The sequence below is a fragment of the Heloderma suspectum genome, chromosome 2 (genome assembly GCF_057233095.1).
Source record: "Heloderma suspectum isolate Gila_16-S chromosome 2, 16-S_ref, whole genome shotgun sequence".
Lineage (NCBI taxonomy): Eukaryota > Metazoa > Chordata > Lepidosauria > Squamata > Helodermatidae > Heloderma > Heloderma suspectum.
In genome coordinates, this window is record NC_139459.1 from 99186692 (window position 1) to 99208775 (window position 22084).

At 44.7% G+C, this 22084-nt stretch overlaps 1 protein-coding gene across 1 annotated transcript in view; it reads right to left on the reverse strand.

The window, feature by feature from the left end:
• Window positions 1-234: 234 nt before the first annotated feature.
• RORB (RAR related orphan receptor B) overlaps window positions 235-22084 on the reverse strand; it is a gene marked incomplete at its 5' end in the record, with an annotated part of 70186 nt that continues 48336 nt past the window's right edge. The window contains 5 exons of the mRNA XM_084829663.1: window positions 235-390; window positions 8435-8547; window positions 11610-11720; window positions 15907-16014; window positions 18874-19006. Coding sequence (XP_084685789.1) covers window positions 235-390; window positions 8435-8547; window positions 11610-11720; window positions 15907-16014; window positions 18874-19006 — 621 coding nt within the window. The remainder of the gene's footprint in view (window positions 391-8434; window positions 8548-11609; window positions 11721-15906; window positions 16015-18873; window positions 19007-22084) is intronic.

Here is a 22084-nt window from a genome sequence, read left to right on the forward strand (position 1 = left end):
AAAAAATAAAAAGGGGGAAATTAACAAAAAGAAGAGAGAAATGAAAACAGGCCCCACTCAGAGGTGCATATTTACATTCTTCAAACTGTTGCGGTGAAAAGTAATTCTATTAAGTGCAGGACATTCCTAGTGTTGCAGTAGTGACATTTTAAAGAAAGTCTTCATGAAAACAATTCTTTTGTCTTAACAGTGATGCATTCCAGGACTATATGACATATTATTCTATCATTCCCTTCACTTGCAGCCAGTGGTAGAGTCTGGATTGAATAGTTCCTTGTATAACGGAGGAAACAATGTGTTCACTATATCAGGATGAGATTGTTTAAATACCTGCAGTTTTTCTCCATGCAGGTTGCAAAGTGCAGTGATAGTTGGTATCTTGGCTACTAACTGTAAGACAGAGACAGAAGTAAAGGGAGAAAACTTTTATTCTGAAGAAATAGTTTCATGAATCCTGCGTTTGAAATTGATTGGATCTCCTACTGTAATTTTTCTCATTCTAAAAGCAGCTGCAGTGGGAGGGGGTCTGATTTGGATTGGGCTTGCTGAATGGGAAGGGTTTTTAATCATTCTCACTCTCTGGGGTCCCCTGATCACGTCCCCCGCCCCCCGAAATCACCTGGTTACCTTAAGGGTCATTTCCTCCCATACAGTTCTGCCTAGGTCTTAGGATTTTAGAGGCCTTGCTTTTTGTGTCATCAGCCTAGGTCATTAGGCCTTTTCAGTGCTGCAGCCCTGGAATACCCTCCCGATGGAGATAGACAGGCTCCCCTTTGGCCTTTATTTGCGCTAAACTGAAAAAAAATCTCTCTTTTAACAGATGTTTAGTATTTAAAGTTTTACTGTTGCCAGTGTTGGTACTATATTTTAGATGGCTGCCTTTTAGGTTATTTATGGCAGTGTTTTTAGTCTGCATTTTTTTATTTCTTTACATAGATACAAACATTTTGCATTTCTTACGTTGTGACCTTTCTCTGAATGCTCTGTGAGTAGAGCAGCAGGGTATAAATTAATTACTAACAATCGGGTTGGGAGAGGAGGAATGAAGTGGCAGATCCTCAACCACTTCCACAGTGCTGCAGATCTTTGGTTTTTTAAAAGCCCTCCCCTCCACCAGCCGCTGCACTGAAAGCAATAGAGGAGAATTTCAGTATGCCAGCTCCAGGCCAGCATTGATGAGGGGCCTAATCCTGGGGCCCCCCTGAGGCTCGGTGGAGCTCTGAATACAGCAGATTTAAAGCTATCTGTGCCCTGTCTCTGCCTCTCCTCCAGAACACTCCATGTTAGGGCATTATATCAACTATAGCCAGTGGAAACACCGCTGGCTGTAGCTTTCTACCTGCGGTGTTTTCTGCAGATGGAATTGGGTGGAGCTTCTGCACTGGTAGGAGGGCACCTCCATCCCATCTTAACTCTTCCCAGCCAGTGGATCTGGTGGTTAGTTACTTACTACTTAGCCACAAATATCTTAGTTGTATGTGGCTAACAGCAGCTTCACAGGCACTAGACTCCCTTCCCACCATACTGTAGACACCCAAATTCTCTGCTTTTTATGTTTATTGTTTATTTAATTTATTTTTAAAATTATGTCCTACTTTTCTTGGTAAAATAAACCCAAACCAGTTTATAAAAAAGTTCACAAAATACAATAAAAACAGTTGAAATTATAATAAAACAGTTCAAACTTCTAAAATAAATTTTATACAATAAAACAAAAAACAGGTGAAAACAATTCAGCATAAAAAAGGGAGCAGAACTTTAAACAACCAGAAACATCCCCTATAACAACTAGTTAGACCCTGGTTAATAAATTTTCTTAAGTTAACTTTTAATACAAAGACCTCAGAGCATGGGAACTCAAACTGCTTTTTCCCCCAGTTTGAATTCCCATGGTATGAAGAAGACATGATAGAGGTCTACAGAATTATGCATGGGGTAGAGAATGTGGATAGGGAGACATTTTTCTCCCTCTCCCAAAATACTAGAACCCAGGGTCACCCGATGAAGCTGATTGGTGGGAGATTCAAGACAGATAAAAGGAAGTACTTCTTCACACCCAGAATATATTTAAACTATGGAATTTGCTACCACAAGATGTAGGCTGAATCTACACATAATAGTTACACTGTTATCATACCATTATCATAACTATTGGTGCCCATTGGTGTCATGTGTACCAATAGTTATGATAATGGTATAACGGTATAACTGCTATGTTTAGATTCAGCCGTAGTGATGGCCACCAATTTAGATGACTTTAAAAGGGGGTTAGACAAATTCCTGGAGGAAAAGGCTATCAGTGGCTACTAGTACTGATGGCTATGTGCGACCTCCAGTACCAGAGACAGTGAGCCTGTGTACACCAGTTGCTGGGGAACATGGGTGAGAAGGTGATGTTGCATTCATGCCCTGCTTGTGGGTTCACACAGGTTGGCCACGGTGTGAACATAATGCTGGACTAGATGGACCCTTGGTCTGATCCACCATGGCTCTTCTTATGTTCTTATGAAAGGTTTTATTTGGGGGTTCAACCTCCACCTGTGGGACTTCTGCTCTGCCTCCTTGCAGACCCAGGTCCAGCCCAGTGCCTCCCCACTCCCAGCTGCCACTCCTGTGGGAGCTGGGGCATAAAACCCAGGCCCCGGCAGGAGCGGGACTGCTGCCGCTGGCAGTCTCCACCGGTGGGAGTTTCCCCCAAAGGGGCTGACACCAAACGGGGTTGCCCCTTTGGGGGAGCCACTTCGAGGGAACATGAGGGCAAGGGCCTGTCTCCCTGCTTGAAAGGAGGGAGGGGGACTGCTTGCATCCGTGCGGCCTGCAGGACTGCCTGCACTAGAGATGTGTTTTTTAAAGAAGGGGGGAGGTGTTGGGAGCCATGGAGCAGCTGTTATGGTTCTTCAGGACAGAGGGAGATACGGAGGTGAGAGACAGTCACACTCTAAAGGCAGAGTGTATACCAATACTGCTGACTGTCCCCAAATTGTCCCCCAACTCAAATAACCTGGATGGCCCTGGCAACAGACCGTCTGGGTTGAAACTGCTGCTGCTGCTGCTGAATGCCAGGTCGATGAATAAAACAACTGCTGTCCAGGACCTGATCCTGGATGAACACACTGACCTGGCCTGTATTACAGAGACCTGGTTGGATTACCCCCAAACTCTCTCAGCTCTGCCATCCAGGGTTCTCTGTCCAGCAGCAGGCAAGACCTGGGGGGTGGGGAGGTGGAGTGGCAGTGGCAGTGGTCTATTGGGATTCTATTCCCCTGACCAGGTGCCCTATCCCACAGTCTGCTGGATTTGAGTGTGTGTATTTGAAGGTGGGTGCCTGGGACAGAATAGGGATTCTGTTGGTGTACTGTCCACCCCACTGCTCAACAGTCTCCCTTCCTGAGCTAGCCTGGGTAGTCTTGGGATTGGTGCTGTAGATCCCTTGGCTTGTTATGCTGGGGGATTTCCACATCCATGCTGAGGCTGCCCTGTTGGGAGCGGCTCAGAACTTCATGTCCGCTATGACAACCATGGGTAGGGATGGTGGAGAAATCCTTTAGATTCTAAATTCTTTAGAATCCGGCCCCCTGGAGTTTGTGGTGGAACGGACTACCCCCCCCCACTGCCACGCCCCAAAATCTCCCTGGGACGGACCTTACGTGGGGGTGGCGGCTGCTCTGGGTCGGGTCGTCTTCCTTCCGCAGCTGGGCTGCGGAATGAAATGGCGGCCATCATAGCGGCCGCCATTTGCGTCCCAGCCCGTGACTGGCTACGTAAATATTTACGTAGCCTATCACGGCAAAAAGCAGGGATGCAAATGGCGGCCGCTACGCCATTTGCGTACCTGCGTTAGCCGTGATTGGCTACGTATATATTTATGTAGCCTATCACGAAAAGAGCAAGGACGCAAATGGCGTAGCGGCTGCCATTGGCATCCCTGCAGTCAGCCGTGATAGGCTACGTAAATGTTTACGTAGCCTATCACGGCTGATTTAAAAGAAGAAAAAAAACATGCGTACGCAAATGGCGGCACCCATGGGCACCGCCATTTGCGTTCCTTATTTTGGCACGTCTTAGTCTACCTAAACATTTACGTAGACTAAGACGGTGAAAATAAGGGGAAAGCAAATAGCGTAGACGCTATGCTATTTGCGTTCCCCTTATTTTCGCCGTCTTAGTCTATGTAAATGTTTGCGTAGACTAAGACGTGCCAAAATAAGGAACGCAAATGGCGGCACCCATGGGCGACGCCATTTGCGTACACATGTTTTTTTCTTTTCTTTTAAATCAGCCGTGATAGGCTACGTAAACATTTATGTAGCCTATCACGGTGTTTTTTTTAAAATCTAGCCGTGATAGGCTACGTAAATCTTTACGTAGCCTATCATGTTTTTTTGTTTTGTTTTTTTTAAAACTGGAAATGGCGGCGGCGGCAGCCGGTCGGAAGACCGGCCGCCGCCACTGAACTGCCACCGGAGCCGCCACCGCGAGGAAGATTCGCCAAAGGTAAGTCCTGTCCCGGGGGGGGGGGGGCAGACCGTTTCGGCACCGATTTCGGGGGGCCGAATGTGCTGGCATTTGGCCTCCCCGAGATTCGTGGCGAAATTCTCTGACATCCCTAGTGATAGTGATCTGAGAGTGGAGGAACTCTCGATAGTTCCATTGTCATGGACAGATCACTACCTGGTAGGTTTTAGATTTGCTGGCACTTGGAACCCCTGCAGGGGTGGAGGGCCGATTAAGATGGTCCGCCCCAGGAGGCTGATGGATCTGGTTTCCTGATGGTTCTTGGGGATTTTTCTGTTGCCTTGGAGGCGATTCTGTCTAAGCCCTGGCCGATCTCTGGAATGGAGAAAGGGCCAGGGCCGTGGACTTAATCGGTCCTGATCATCCTCTCTCACGAAGTGGAACCACACCAGCACCCTGGTTTTCTAGGGAGCTAGCAGCAAAGAAATGAGTGAGGAGGTGACTAGAGCAATGTTGGCAGAAAACTTGGAGTGAAACTGGTCAAAAATGGGCTAGAGCCTATTTGAAGGCTTACTCTGTGTCAATATGCACAGCAAAAAAATATTTTTTTCTGCCACTATTGCATCTGCAAAAAGCTGTCCAGGGGAGCTGTTTTGAGTGGTCAAGGATCTTTTATTCACTAGCTCACAAGAGGAGAATTATACTGCTCGACAGCGCACTGTGAACAATTTGCTCAGCATTTTGCAGACAAAATTGCTTGGATCCTCTCTGACTTGGATGCTATAGTTGATACAGATATAGTTGATAGTGGATGTAACTTTGGCACCTGCTTGTCCAATGTTGTTGGATACTTTTCATTTTTTAATAGCCTGAGGATGTGGACAGGATCCTGGGAGAGGTGAGAGCCACCACGTGTGTTCTAGATCCTTGCCCTTCCTGGCTCATAAAAGCAGCCAGAGGTGGACTGGCCAAGTGGGTAAAGGGAGTGGTTAATGCCTCCCTTAGTCAAGGCAGAATTCCAGCCTGCCTGAAGGAGACAGTAGTGAGACCTCTGGTAAAAAAGCCCTCCGTGAACCCCACCATATTGGATAATTATCAGCCAGTCTCCAATATTCCATTTCTGGGCAAGATATTGGAGCGCATGGTGGCCTCCCAACTCCAGGGATTCCTGGATGAGACAGATTATCTAGATCCATTTCAGTCTGGCTTCAGACCTGGTTATGGGACGGAAACAGCTTTGGTCGCCTTGGTGGATGACCTATGCTGGGAGCTAGACAGGGGGGATGTATCCCTGTTGGTTCTGCTGGACATTTTAGCGGCTTTTGATACCATTGGCCATGGTATCTTTCTGGGCCGCCTTGCTGGGATGGGACTTGGAGGTACCGTTTTACAGTGGCTCCATTCCTTCTTGGGGGGGCGGACCCAAAAGGTGATGCTGGGGGACTCCTGTTTGACTCCCTAGCCATTGGCCTGTGGAGTTCCTCAGGGTTCTCTTTTGTCCCCCATGCTATTTAACATATACATGAAACCACTGGGAGAGGTTGTCCGGAGTTTGGGGGTTCAGTGTCACCAGTATGCTGATGACACCCAACTCTACTTTTCCTTTCCATCCAATTCCAAGGAAGCTGTTCTGGTGCTAAACCGGTGCCTGTTGACAGTAATGGACTGGAGGAAAGCAAACAAATTGAAGTTTCATCCAGACAAGACAGAGGTGCTCCTGGTCAGTCGAAAGGTAGATCAGGGAATAGGGATTCAGCTTGTGCTAGATGGGGTTACACTCCCCCTGAAGACACAGGTTCGCAGCTTGGGTGTACTTCTGGATTCAGCCCTGAGCCTGGATGCCCAGGTTTCAGCAGTGGCCAGGAGTGCATTTGCACAGTTAAAGCTAGTATGCCAGCTGCACCCATTCCTTGAGATGTCGGACTTGGACATAGTGACACATGCCTTGGTTACATCCTGTTTGGATTACTGTAACGCGCTCTACGTGGGGCTGCCTCTGAAGAGTGCTTGGAAACTTCAGCTGGTTCAAAGAGCGGCTGCCAGACTGTTGACTGGGGCTGGCTACGGGGAGCATTCAACTCCCCTGCTAAAACACCTTCACTGGCTCGCTCCCAGTCTGTTTGCGGGCACAATTCAAAGTAGGGATGGCGGAGAATTCCGCCACAGATTTCAGTGAGACTGAAATATTTATGTAGGCTAAAACGGCGAATAAAAATGGAACGCAAATGGCAGCTGCCGTAGCCGCCGCCATTTGCGTACGCCGTTTTTTTTTAAAAAAACCCAGACGTGATAGGCTACGTAAAGACTTATGTAGCCTATCACGGCTCCCTGGCTGGACACAAATGGCAGCCGCTATGGCAGCCGCCATTTCCGTCCGCACCAGCCAGTCTGTGGCCGGAAATCCTGGCCAGCTGCTCTGTGGAGCCGCCGCAGAGCAGAGCTGGCTGTCGATTCCGGGGGGGAGGACCGGATCGCCTCCCCCCCCACGAACAGAATCCGCGAAAAGGTAAGTGACTTTCGTACATCCCTAATTCAAAGTGCTGGTCATGACCTATAAAGCCCTATATGGCTCAGGTCCAGGTTATCTGAAAGACCTATGAGCCAGCTTGTGCCCTGAGATCTTCAGGGGAGGCGCTTCTTGCGGTCCTACCACCATCACAGGCTCGCCTGGTAGGAACGTGGGAGAAGACCTTCTCGGTGGATGCCCCAAGGCTCTGGAACTCCCTTCCCAGGGAGGCAAAAGTGGCACCCTCCATGGTATGTTTCCACAGGCAGGCGAAAACTTTTTTGTTCCGGGAGGCCTTTGGGGATAGAAAGTCTGGACCTGATAGATATGATGGATTGATACTATTGTTTATTTTGTTGCTGGCTTTTTTAAATTCTAAAATGTTATACAATTTTAATATTATTGATTTAATTATATTTTTAACTTTTGTATATCTCTGTTTATATATTTTAACTGTGCAAGTTTTTAATGTTGTAAAGCTGCCTTGAGTCCCAGTATTGGGGAAAAGGGAGGAAATAATAATAATAGTAATAATAATAATAATGTTTTTTGAAAGTTATGTATTTTGTGGAATTAGTGTCTGTAAACTCAATTTAAAATTTGGCAACACCCATCATTTAAGGCAGGGGTACAGAACCTCAGGCTTGGGGATCAGATGGGCTCCCAATACAGCCCTTGAGAGTTCCCCAGAAAGCCCCTGGCCCCAGTCCCTTTCCTTAACTATTGATTGTTTGGTGGTTTCCCAACGTTTTTGCAGTTTTTCCCCATTCTCAAAGGTTGAAGTGCCTCTCCTAAGGCCTAGTTACTGGCAGTGAGAGCTTTAAGCTAAAATATGGTGGCATTTCCCCCCTGCCCTTTTTGCCTTCGCCCCCCCAACCACTGGAATGCCCCCCCCCCCGAGCTTCTCCGAAATGAAATTTGGCTCTCAGGCTGAAAGAGGTTCTGCAGCCATGGTTGCTTGATTTGTATGCTTTCTTCCCACTAGGGCAAAAATTGCAGGGCGGAGAGGGAGACTCCATGAACACAGGTCGAGGTGCACAGCCTGCTGGATTTGCATTGGTAGCAGCAGATTTTGTTTCCTGGAGGAGTGTCTTAAAGATGTGGAGTCAGCACGTGGAGTAGTTTTCAAAGGACTGGGCCATTGCCATTGGTTGAGTGCTGTTGCATAAAGGAAACCCCTGTGTAAGCAGGCTTCCCTATGAATACCTTTATGCCTGCAGAGCTGTTTGCTCCTTTGATACAAATGGGAAGGCCCCATTTGGGGGATTGGGGGCAGGGCTCCACATACACGTTGGAGATCCTCTGCCTGCAGGGAATCCCTGGATCTGGGTAGTTATTTTCTGTACTGTGGAATGCTGGAATCACTAACAGTCAATCAAAAAAGGTAAAATTAAATACGAGGATGATTAATTACAAGTGTACGTATATTTGTCTCTATATGCAGTAGTGAGTCAGTTTGTACTAAAGATCTACCTTTGCCAAAGTCTCATCATCAAGATGATTCTTCTGGATCACATGTTGAAGTGCAAAATAAATCTTTTCCTGAAGCTTCTGGACCTTCCTTGGTTCTAACAGCCAAGCTCGATCTGGCCGAACAATAAAATAACACAAAATTAAAATAAAGGCATAAACTAGAGGCAATAAGAAAGTGGAAATAAAACCCATGATATCTGCTATTAACTGTTACTGGCATTGTAGCCTCACTATCGGAAGGAAGCACAGTATTTTAATTCTCAGTCACCAAAGAGCCAAGTTGTAGTACCTGGGTTTTTACTGATCCTATCTTCCACATTAATTTCCAGGCAGCAATGTAGTGCTCCCCTCCCTGCCCCCACCTTGCCTTTCAGCCTTCCCAGCCAGACCAGGCCCCTCACATATTACAAGTGTGCCATGCAAGTTCTAGGGAAAGCATGTTCTCGCTTTCCTACCATCCAAACCAATGGACCACTCAGTTAGTCTGTGATTGAGCCATCTGTGAATCTAAGCACATGACTTTAAAGGACATTATACTGATTATACTGAAAAGAAGGAAACTTGCTTCCAAGTAAATGTGTTTTGAACTGATAGGCCATTTGGCTTCTCTGATTGTGATTGCTGAATCTTTCCACAACTGGCAGCCCTGTTCAGTTGCCTACTTTCCAAATCCTTTTGTTTCTCTGTCTTCTCCAAGAGAGCTCTTTTATGGCCAATATGAGCTGCTGCGTGTCAGATATGCAGGATAGATGCTGAATGTCCCCTCTACCTAACCAAAGATTTGTGCTTCCTGCGTATTGGAACAGGAACAGACACAGCAGAAATTTTTCTGTAACTCTAATTATTTCATATCCTGAGATATCTGGCAAGGGGCTTGCAGAAATGGCAGCAGGCCCATGGAGAGGCAGGGAACAGCCCGGTAGATCTGGCTTTTCTTCTGCAATTTTAATTTTTTTTTAAATTGCACTGCAGATGAGAACCATCAAGATAATGCTTAATGCAAATACAGCCAGCTGTTCAGGTGGGAGAATATATGTATTGATTCTAGCATATTTTAGAATATCGAATGACTACCAATAAAACATCCTAAACAGAGCTGGATTACAATGTAATGGGGACCTATGTTGTTGAACAATATTCAGAGTTATATGTCTATAGAAACAACATGCCATGCTTTTAATTCTTAGTATACATCTTTTGCACCTGGCTCCAGTTTGGTGGATTTGCGGGTCCTAGTAAAAAACCAAAAGTAGATCCTGCAAGCCTGACGACCGCCCAGTTCTATCATATGCCATTATATTCACATGATCACACACAAGTATTATATTCACACAATCATAACCAGTTGTTTTGTGTGCAATGTTTTCTCTGAACAAGCGTATACTTGAGAGTAGGTACATGCATGCAACCATAGTTCGTAAGCATTGGCTCTCCTCCATATACATCCAGGCAGTCATGCACATATATCACTTGCAACAGCCATTCTTCTCCTTTCCTGCTAAATAATTCCACTCCACATGCCTGGCCATTCTACCCTTGAGGCTCAGCTGTGCAAGCTGCCGGTATTTTATGTTGATCTACCACACTCTGGTCACTCGCTTCTCTCTGCCATGAGATAAAAGATGAGCCATCATACTGTGTGCTGTGAAGCACTTTAAAGAGTCTGTCACATGAAGCAGGATAAACTTACTCTGTACTCCAGCCTTCCCCAACCTGGTGCCCTCCAGATGTTTTGGATGTCAGCTCCCATCAGCCACCATGGCCAGTGGTTAAGAATGCTGGGAGTTGACATCCGAAACATCTGGAGATCTGCTTTCTGCCCAGCCCTGCTGTAGAACAGCCTTCCCCAGCCTGGCACTTTCCAGCCATGCTTGCTGGGGATGATGGGAGTTGTAGTCCACCACATTTGGAGGGTGCCATGTTGGAGAAGGCTGCTCTAGAGCAGGAGTGAGGAACTTTTTTCTGTCAAAGGCCACATTCCCTTTGGGGTAATCTGTTGGGTGCCACATGCTGGCAGTGGGTGGAGCTGAAGCCAATAGTGGGTGCGGGCACCCCTTTTCTCCGCAATCCCTTCCTACCCAGCAGGTTTCCACATGCCTGAACTGACAGCTTACAGAGGGCTTTTCAAATTAGGCCAGGGGCTGTATGTGGCCGTAAGGCCATTGTGCTCTGAAGCAGGGTTTCACAATCATTTTGGCACCCATGGGGCAGTGGTGCAGCTAGGGCTGAACCTTGGGGCCAAGGTCCAGGGCACCATAGCCCAGGGTCCCCAAATGACCACCCAGAGAGCAGCTGGCAATCACGGTAGTGGTTCCATTTTATTCCCGTACTCATGATGATTTAAGTGAGTTTTAAATGCTCCTGCTCAAAGTCTGTGTTTTCAATCAGGATTGGCAAACAGCTTTGTTATTATTCTAACATACTGGGAATGTAGAAGCAATTGTAAAGCATAGAATTGTGGTTTGGGGCAAAGAGAAATGTTAGTTGTGTGTTTCAAAACTGAAGAAATAGACATGGCCATCTAAAGAGGAGCCCCCTTAAGATCATTAAGTCCAGGGTCTAAAACCACCTAGCTGTACCAGTAGCCATGGCCACATATAATGCTAGCTTGGGGGCTGGGGGCCATGTGTGCATACACATACACATACACATGCAATGCACACACACACATGTACACATTGCAGTGATTCTGATACAGGTCACTCTGTCATTGCTGCAAGCAGGAGCAGGGAAAGAGCTATCTATATGAGGATCTCTGGGGGAGGGAGTAGAGAGTACAGGTGGGGGGAATTAAGTGGCAGTGGGATGGTCAGGGCACCCTTGGGGGACTGCATTAAAGGCCTTGTGGGGGCAGGTTGTGCACCCTTGCTTTTAAGCGTATTTACTCAAGAGCTTATTCCTCAAAATGTTTTATAAGCGGGCTGTAGTTCAGTGGTAGAGCATATGCTTTTCATGTAGAATGTCCCAGCTTCGACACCTAGCTTCTTAATTTGTAAGTTATATCCAGTTAGAGGCAAAACACAAGGCTAAGTAAATCCATTCAGACTATCTTTCAGTTATTTAATGTATATGTTTAGGTGAGAACAATAGTTATTGATATAGGCTGAAAAAGACTGAAATGGCAGAGTTTGTATGTGGGGTGAGTGGGAAAGGAAAATTGGTTGGAGATAACTACCTGGTGATATCAGAACAGTAGATGAAAACAAGGCAATTTCTTCCTCAGTGAGCTGCAAGGAACATAAATTCTTTGCAAAGTCAAATGCTTCATTCACCAGGTCATCTGAACCTATATGCAGCACAGAAAACAAAATGAGCATGAAGTCCATGAACTTCTAAAAGTTGCTTCTCATCTAATATTCCCCTAAACATGAATATACTTGTGAACAGGTGTGTGTATGCATCCATACTGCATGGGCTTTCTGCATATCAGATATATATATATATATATATATATATATACACACACACACACACACACACACACACATACACATTATATGCCTTCAGGCAGTCATACTTGTATTTCATGAGTGGAAGCAGAAAGAGTTCTCTCCAATAACAGTGTGTGTATTCAGTATTCCACTATTTGTGCTAAGAGATAATGTTACCAGAGAAGTGGTCTGTGATCACCCTTGAATTGCTGTCATTGAGATCAGTGCAAAGACATGAGTACTGTTAGTAAATTGAGGATTAGAAACACTTTCACTGGGGGTTGTCATGTCGAGATTAGATGCCATTATGAGCTGTTCATCACGTATGGCTTTTCCTGCCACCTTACAGCAGTGTTGGAACAAGTCCCACTTGCCATTTTTCTCCATGTTGTATAGCTAGTAAAGGCAGAGACGCCCCCTTTTCCTGTACAAATGGTAAGCCAAACAATGCATCATATCTTGAATAAACCCTGAAAATACAAAGGAAAACCAGAACCAACTCTTGTAATTAACACTAAAAGCATGGTTTTAGTGATCTTTTTAATGATTTTGTGCAACATTATTGTTTTATATCAGCTTATTGGTTGCTCCCAATTCAGTATAACTGAGTACTTGGAAAACAGCTTTTTTAAAAATTGACAGATTGGAACAGAACAGTGGGCAATATCCAACTGTATCATTCCACTAGCGCAAATGACATTGCACTAACAGAAACTAGGCTCCAAACTATGGCAAGAGGATAATCCAACTACAGTTATGTTTGTGCAAGCACAAGTGCACACCTGGTTGTTCATCCAGTTGTGCAAGGGTAACGCACAAGTGTTTGCACAGTGGAAGATTTGGTGGAGCTCCACTATTTGAGTTTGTGGAATGACACCATTGGATACTGCCCATAGTATAGAATAAAGGGCAAACTTTAATCTGAAGTTCCAGTCAAGTGTATAGCTGCAGGTGCTTAATTCTAGTTTCTTTGTACCAGAGTTTTAGACCTTATGTTGGATTGTGGCCTAAATTTATATGGCTTGCATGTGAAGATATGAGCTAAACGTAATCAAATCATCTAAAATTCATAAATCAGCTTTTGTTCTTCATTACTTCATGATTACTATAACTTTAGTCTGATTACTTTTACAGTTTGAGGAATGCTGTAATTTGTATAAAACAGCACAAGGTTTATTTATTTATGTGGGATATTTTTATGCCCCATTCTACCATACAGTGGTAATTAAAGCAGGCTCACAAAAGGCTAAAAATTACTAAAGGAAAAATATGACAACACTATAAACCAAACAGCATCAGGTAAAAACCCTGAACTCAGAATACAGTAAAAATAATTCAATATCAGCTGCCTACAAATCTTAATAATCAACAACTTTAACCAAAACAAGTATACAAACTGTCAACCAAAAGCTCAGTCAAACAGGGCAGCCTTTGCCTGGTGCTTGGAAGACAGTAAATTAGGTGCTAGGCAGTTCTCTCTTGGGAGGGAGTTCCATAACTGGGATACAATCATGGAGAAAATATTTTCCCCTAGTGACCACCCTTAGTCCTAGTTCCAGGTTTTGGGAGACCATGGGTAAGCTGCCCTCAGAGCCCCCAGGACACTATAGGCCCTCCCCAACCAGCATCCTCCCCCAGCCACATACTAGTTGGTGGGCAGGTTGCTTGCTGGCCTGCCTGTACTAAGACCGCCGAGCGCTCGGTAGTGACACCATCATAATTACACCAGTTCTGTCCCTAACGTACATATATTTGGGAGGTCAACTACTAAGCACAGGTGTGCAGGCCCAAAGCTCTGCTCAGCACTGCTAGCAGGTTGCTGTCCAGTCGCTGCCGGATGCCTTTTGGCAGCAGTGGTGTTGGCCTAGCAGCAGCCGTTAGTGAAGTTCTGGGCCTGTGTGCCTGAACTTCCCATTGCCTCCCAATGTTCATGTGATGGGAGTGGGGCCAGATTAATTACAATGGTGCTGGCAGGAAGTTCGGGCACACTGTGCAGGTCCAGAGTTCCACTCAGAATCATTACCGGGCTCAGACAACACCCAGCTCCCCTATATCGGCTGCAGCAGCAGTGGCAGTGGGCTCTGTGAGGTCCCTGGAGGGCTGGCATTTGTTCCAAGTATCCTGCATACTGCCATTGGGCCTGGCCTGATCACCCATCTCACCTCTAAAGATGTTAACTAGCTGTTAACCAGGGTTGTATGGGAGTTGGCAGTCCTTTAGATACCCCAGGCCACTTAGGACTTTATTGTTACTTATGTATTTATTTGCAAGATATTATATACCGCTCTGTATCCAGCAGGATTCCCGAGCAGTGAACAATAAAAGAAGCAAACAGAATCAGAGTACAAAATTAAAATATTTAAAATTAGATTATAGCAGTAAAACTATGACTGGTCAATTAGGAAATGCTTGTTTGAACAGAAATGTCTTCAGCAGGTGCCGAAAATAAAAACAATGTTGGTGTCTGCCCGACATCAACAGGCAGGAAGTTCCACAGGGAGGGAACCAGTACAGTGAGACTCCAAATGGGCCAGAGATCCATGTGGAACCACCAGGAGTGTCTCATCTGGTGACCTCAGTGACTAGGCAGGCTGGTAAGGGAGACAGCGCTCTCTCAAATACCCTGGTCTCAGGTTGTTTAGGGCTTTATACCCTGGTAACAGAAGTGTAAACCTTGCCCAGTAGTGGATAGGCGGCCATCACAGTTCTCTCAGCAAAGGAGTTATAGGTTGAAACTGGGTAACTCTTGACAATAGCCAAGATGCTGAATTCTGCACTAGTGCTGCTTCCAGACTAACCTTAAGGGCAGCCCCACATGGGGCATATTGCAGTAATCCAGTCTTGAGGATACTGGCACCATTGTGGCCAAGCTATCCCTTTCTAGCAGAGGCTATAGATAGCATACCAGTCAAAACGGTAGAAAGCACTCTGAGCTGCCACGGCCACTTGGTCCTCCAATGGCAGAGATGGATCCGGGAGTATCCCTAGACTACGAACTTGATCTTTCAGAGGGTGTGCAACCTCATCCAGAACAGGCAATAAGCTGATCTCTCAGACTCAGGAACCTCTCACCCACAGATCCTCCTTCTTGCTGGGATTCAGCTTCAGTTTATTGGCCCAACACTGAGTCTAGGCACTGATCCAGGACTTGCACAGCCTTACTTGATTCAGATGTCAGAAGGAGATAGAACTGTGTGACATCAACATACTGATGGCACTTTGCTCCAGATCCCCTAATGACTGCCCCCAGTGGCTTCATATAGATGTTAAACAACACTGGGGACAAGGCAGTACTCTGCAGAAACCCATAGCTCAATTGCTAAGGAGCTGAGGAAGAGTCACCCAGTATTACTCTTCTGAAATAGACTGCAAATAGGACTGGAACTACTATAACACAGTCCCTCCAATGCACAACTCACAGAGCTGGTCTAGGAGGATACCATGGTCACTTTCCTACCTTATAAATTAAAACTGTATTCTGATCCAATTCCTAATTCATATCCCCCAACACATTTTTAATATGGCTTTTTAGGATTTAATGCAGCCTTTCCCAACCTAGTGCCCCCCAGATGTTTTGGACTTTGACTCTCTTCAGTCACAGCCAGTGTGGCCGATGGCCAGGAAGTTGTAGCCCAAAACATCTGGAGAGCACCAGGTTAGGGAAGGCTACTTTAATGTTTTCCACAGTTATTTGCTAGCAGAAAACAAATACACTATAAAACGAATTCCCAACTCGGTTTATCCAAATGGCTATGGTAGAAGCACCTAAAATGACAATTAGATAATCAGAAGTTCAGATAAATGGGAGTGCTATTTACGTAGGTCATCAGTTATATGGGAAACAAGCAGTGCTTGGGGAAAATCAGAAGATTCTTATGAGAATCAGATGCAGTAGGATCTAGCAGATTTCTTTTATCTCAAATATTGCAAGTGGTAATGAGTTGACACTCAGTTGATAATGTATGGGTGCAGCTGCCACTCTTGTATATCCAAATTACTTGACAATTCTATGGCTTGGGTAAACAATAAAAAACAGCCTACCCAAAGCCTTGAACATTTGCATTCCTCCATATTTTCCTTCAAACAGAACAGTGTTGTTGAGTGGATTGAAGGCACGGCACATTCTCACTAAAACCACTTCCAAGCAGCCTGGAAAGACAGCAAATGGCCTGAGTTACCACACAGAAATATCCCAACAAGATGTTTTCAAGACCCAGCTCTTAACCCCATCTCCAGATCTATTCTAGAAACAATGGAAGTGTAGCCAAGTCTGCAGCTCTGTGCTGCGGCAGTACTGTGACTGTGACTAGTACTGTGAATCTTGCAACAAATGACAGGATGAGCACCTACTGTTCCAGCAGAAGGCAGATTCACAGAATTATTCTAATTTGGTTGCTGTCATGATGGTGATTGTTGAATTTCAAGCAAGACTGGACTAGTGCATTATGAGAACAGATTCTGGGTCACCAAGCCCTTGCTCAGCCTTAATTTGGGGTTAATTTGCCTCCTCGCTCCTCTGTGCTTTACTGTGAGGAAAGCAACGAATAGTTCAACATGCCTCTCTCCAATAGGTCTCCTTTAATCTCATTATTACCAGAGCAAAGAGCAACCATTTCACACAATTTACAGCCAGCACAAAGTCTGTAAAATACCATGTTTGCGAAATACTGCCACTGCATTTTGATTTACCATCCAGTGGAAGGCATCAACTTATTAACAGGCACGTGCACAGACTGTAGTGATAATGCAGGTTCTATTGTTTCCTTGCTGTCTGTTATTTTTTTGGCAGTCTCTTCTATATCCCTTTCTCAGCTCATTATTTACAGCACAATCCTATACATGTCTGCTTAGAAGTCCCATTAATGGGACTTATTCCCAGGTAAGCGGGTATAAGATGGAAGCCATAGTTTCTTCGGTCTTCTATCTCCTTTTCAAAACTAAGGAGGGTACAACAGAGTAATTCCTGCATAATCAGTCCCTAGGCATTGTGCAACACTGTTACAAATACTTTTTTAAGGGTATAATATGATGTCCCATCTGTATAACCTACCTTGACTCCTACATAAAATAATTTATTTGTGTTGTCAGAAGTGAATTTTCCCTAATTCTACAGAGAGTATTGAAGTCTTCTCAGAAACTGTTCTTTCTAGGTTGGTGTTTACTGTGGTGCCGTGGCTCACTTAGAGCTTTTTCACATGGAGCTTTTATCTTGCTATTGAGATTGCCCACTCACAGATGTTTGTGGGTCCTTTTCATGATGTCATCAACCTCCAGGGGTAGGTCCATCCACCAATCCAGAGGTATTTCCTGGTTTTTCCATCTCAAAAAGATCCGGAAATAATGAACTATTTATTTTAAGTTGGATTGTTACACAATTAAAACAGCCACTAGATGGCACTGTTTCATTGAGTTCTATGGAATCTTGAAAATAAAAAACTTCCCCTCTGAGCAATCACATGGTTGCCATCTGGGAGCCCACTGTAAACGCAGAAAGGCTCCACAACGGGAGGACTGCAGGTTTTTCCTTTAATGTAAAGGCAGCCTTGGTCTGGATTTAATTCAAGCCAAACAGTGAGTTTAAAGAGTATGATTCAGACAGCCCAACCAAATGACTCCTGGTCTACCTGTCTACTGTAGGTTTGAAGCTAGATAACTGCAATACTGGAGAGGTGAAAACAAAGATTTGACTAATTATTTCAGATTATGAGGTGAAATTCCACTCACCCACTTCCTCCTTGGACTTCTTTCCTGCCCACTTTGTTGTATAGCCCATTACCTCATCAGCCCTTTTGCCTTTCTGTAACAGCTAGGATTGTCAGCTTTTCAAAGAGAACAAAAAATCATGCCTGGAGTATAGCCCACTAGTAAAAATGGGGGCTGGGGGAGCTCACTTGCTGGGGTGATGCCCAGCAGTAAAGGGGAGGGTCTGTGCTCATTCAAGATTTATAGTTATTGCATATACTTATATGTATCCTGCCAGCAAGCCATACAGCAGGGGTGGGCAACTTGTGGCCCTTCAGATGTTTTGGCCCCTGCCATCCCTCACCATTAACTATGCTGGCTAGGGCTGATGGGAGTTGCAGTCTAAAACATCTGGAGGGCCACAAGTTGCCCACCCATGCCATACAGGATATCAGACCAATACTGATCAACCTGAAACAGTGTGCTAGCTGTATCACACGTACTCTCTGATTCTTGACCTGGCTGCTGCGGCAGTTTGCCTTCCTCCTCCTCCTCCAGGCTTGGGATGGATAGGAAAGGTGGGGCTGGGTTGTTGCCACCATGACTGCAGTACAATTTAAGCAACTCCAGTGGCTATCTACTATAGCCCAGCCAAAGATGAAATGTAGCACTTGCTCCTCCTCTTTTTGTGGCTATGTGAATCATCCAGCTGAACTTTCCCTTTTCAGATTTTTCATGTACACTCAAAGCTTCAGGGGTCTTCAGTCCCCTATACTGACCAGTGTTTGTGCATGGACAACACATGTGTGTGCAAACCAAGACTAATTGTTGTGGGGTGAGGGACAAGATGGAGAAAAACATGCCTCCTTAAAACAAAACACTTATCTAACAGACAATCCCAGTCTCAAAAACTGGCCAGTCTGGGGAAAGGGGCTGGCTGGCAACCCTCTTTACAGCATAGAACCCTCCCATCCCTTGGGTCTTCATGATGGTTTTTGAGCAGGCAAAGGCACGTTGTAATACTTAGCAGCTACGTTGTTGTCAATATTCCCTCATCGAGAGGTTTGCTGTTTCCAAACACATGTATGTGTAGCAAAACACATGCGTAAGCTGTTTCCATGCAACAGTCAGTGTACTCATTTTTCTTGCGCATTGGTTTAGAAATATTTTTGTGTTAGGGAGTTCTGAGCTACATGAGGATTTCACTGCTTTGTCAATAGCCCTGTAGGTTTTTGTACTTTAGTTCCTCAAGTACTGATATTAGAATATTAACTGTTAAGTGATGTAGACTCTAATCCTAGCCCTGTTTCACTCTCCTCCACGCACCTGATTTGAGAAGTAGAATTTGATCATTTTGACAGAGTTCCATGAAGCCCGTTATCCGCTTTGCAAATTCCACCACGTACTGAATGGCATGTGTGATCTGGATTGCACACTGCTGCCACAATGCTTCTCTTGACTTCCAGACGAAATGTGTATGGAAAAGAAGAACAGATGAGTGAGTATGTTCTCAACATGATTTTGATCACAAAATAAGTTGATTCTTGCGACATTAAATCTCTGGCCAGCTTTGTCTAAGGTATGCTATTCAGACTCGCAAGATCAATAACATTTGCAGTTACCAAGAGGCTCAGCCTCTCTGCTCTTTTGCGTATCTCCCTACTGTAGCACCTTGACTCCAAATTCTCAGTTTTGTCTGATAAGGTAGACTGAGTTGGAACTTAGATACCTAGAACAAGAAAGCAGCAGGAGTGTCTTCCATGGCTGTCCTCAATTAAATAATCACAGCAGTGACTCTTGCTCAATGCATGAGGTGTGAGACCTCTGGAATATGTAGATGCCTTACATTTTTCTAGGTTTCCAATGCAATCAAGTCATCCAGACACATCTACTGATTATTTAGAACTTTGATGAAAGCATTGTGCAGGAAGCACTAAATACTATCATAAGTATTTATTTGCCCATTAGCACACGTTAGCATCCATCAAGGTTAGGGACCTACACCCAAAATCTGCATATAACCCCCCCACACACGCGCACACACACACGCACATGCACGCACACACACACACACACGCATTTTGCACTTCTGTAGTAGATTCCCATGGTGGGAAAACCAAATCCTGCTCTCATCTACATCCCTCTCAACCCCTTTTTAGTCCTGGGAAAAAACCCTTCCCAAACCAAAATTTTTAAGCAGGAATTCTTTGCAGTTAGAAGTTAGTTCATCCATCTGACTCTAAGTAATTTTGTCATACAGCAGAGATGGGGAACATGCGGCCCTCCAGATGTTCTTGGACTGTCATTCCCATCAGCCCTAGTCAGCATAACAATGGCGAGGAATGATGGGAGTTGCACGTCCAACAAAATCTGGAGGATTACAGGTTCCCCATCCCTTTCATGCAGAAATGCCTATCCAGTTTGTCTGCCACACACTACTTTTACACCATATAGGAGGGTTCAAGAAGAACCTAGGCTTTATTTTCTTTTGAACATCCATGCCATATAGGGCTCAAGGGAACCTATAAGAGCTTAGCCTGCCCTTTGTCCCCTATCATGACCTGGTGCCTATTCTCAGTACAGTGTTTGAGAGACAGTTGTGTCTAGCCAATCTCTAATTGGTGAGGAACATGCTTCACTGAACGATTCCATGACATTCTTTAAGAGAAGGGACTACTTCTCCAGTCCTCAGTGTCTCTCTCCTCATGATTCCTAGTTATAGTCATTTATGAAAGCTATCCTGCAATATGTCTCCTTTGAACTGGCTTTAGTTGCTATGTTAAGGGTCTACCCTTAAAGGCAGCCCATGTATGTATGTATGTATGTATGTATGTATATAAGTAATACATACATACATACAAATGAATTCGTTGCAATGATGGGTATGCTGAGCTATGGCTGATAAAAGGGAATTCTTCACATGTCCAGAAGCATCTAACAATGCCCCATTTGCCACAAGCAACTCTTTCTCTAGGGCAGTGTTTCCTAAACTTCTGATAGCAGAGGTAGACGTTTTCCTGAATTACACTCCAAAACTGTGTAAGAATTACTGAGCCTCAGTGGTGCCAGCATGGTGTAGTGGTTAGAGTGCTGAACTAGGAACTAAATTCCCACTCAGCCATCAAGCTTCCTGGGGACCTTTGGCCAGTCATGATCTCTCTCAACCTAGACTAGCTTACAGAGTGGCTGTGAGGATGAAATGAGGCGTTGGGAAAAATCATGTATGCTGCCCTGAGCTCCTTGGAGGAAGGGCGAGCCACATACATAACAAATAAATGATAGATAAAAAAAATAAAGTGCCCCTTATGTGTGGGATCCAACACCACTGCCCCACCAGTGTAAGAGCTGAAAGTGAAAATATTTTTGTTCACTTTAGGAAAAGGCAACCAAAATTATCAGAGGACTGGAGCAACTCCCCTATGAGAAAGGGTTACAACTTTGGGGGATATTTAGAAAAAAAAAAAAAGCCAAGTAACGAGGCCCATGATAGAGGTTTATAAAATTAGGTTTAGTGTGGAGAAAATGGATAGAAGGAAGTTGTCTCCTCTTCATAATAATAGAACTCAGGGACATCCAATGAAGCTATACAGTGGAAGATTCATGAGAGACAAAAGGAAGCACTTCTTCACACAGTACATACTTAAATTATTCCACGAGACATGGTAATGGCCACCAACTTAGGCAGCTTTAAAAAGGTGTTATACAAATTGGTGGCAGATAAGGTTATCAATGGCTACTAGTCAGGATGGCTATATATTACCTCCAGGAGCAGAGGCAGCATGTCTCTTAATCCCAGTTGCTGGGGAACAATAGCAGGAGAAGGGTATCACCCTCATGTCCTGCTTGCGGGCTTCTCATGGGCATTTGGTTGACCACTGGGAAAAGATGATACTGGACTAGATAGGCTTTGATCTGATCCCTCAGGGCTCTTCCTATGTTCTTAAGTGTGCATTTATGACTTACTGTTATAATACATTTTTATATCAGGGCGGGGGCTTTGATGACTATTCTTAAGATTATCTTCAGCGGCCCTTCTCTGTGAGCCCCTGCCAAAGGATGGGTGAGCTACTAGGAGGAGGGCTTTTTCTGCTGTGGCACCCCGGCTGTGGAATGAGCTCCCTAGTGAGGTTCGCCTGGCACCTACATTGTATTCTTTCCGGCACCAGGTGAAGACCTTTTTATTTTCCCAAGCATTTTAGCATTGTAGCTTTCTAGACTTTTAGCTTTGCTGTTTTAAATCTGTATTTTAAATCCCTGCATTGCTGTTAGGTTTTATTCTGGTTGTATTGTTTACTGTGGTTTTAATGTTTTATATATTTTATATTATTTTATTGTGTGCTCTTTGGTTTTAATTTTTGTGAACCGCCCAGAGAGCTTCGGCTATTGGGCGGTATAGAAATGGAATAAATAAATAAATAAATTTTAATACCAGTTTGCTCTGATCTTATTTTTTATAGATATTGTTGCTGACAGCCTTGAGCCTCTGCTCAGAAAGAAAGCTGGGGAGGGGATTCAACTTAATAGATAAGTCGGGAAG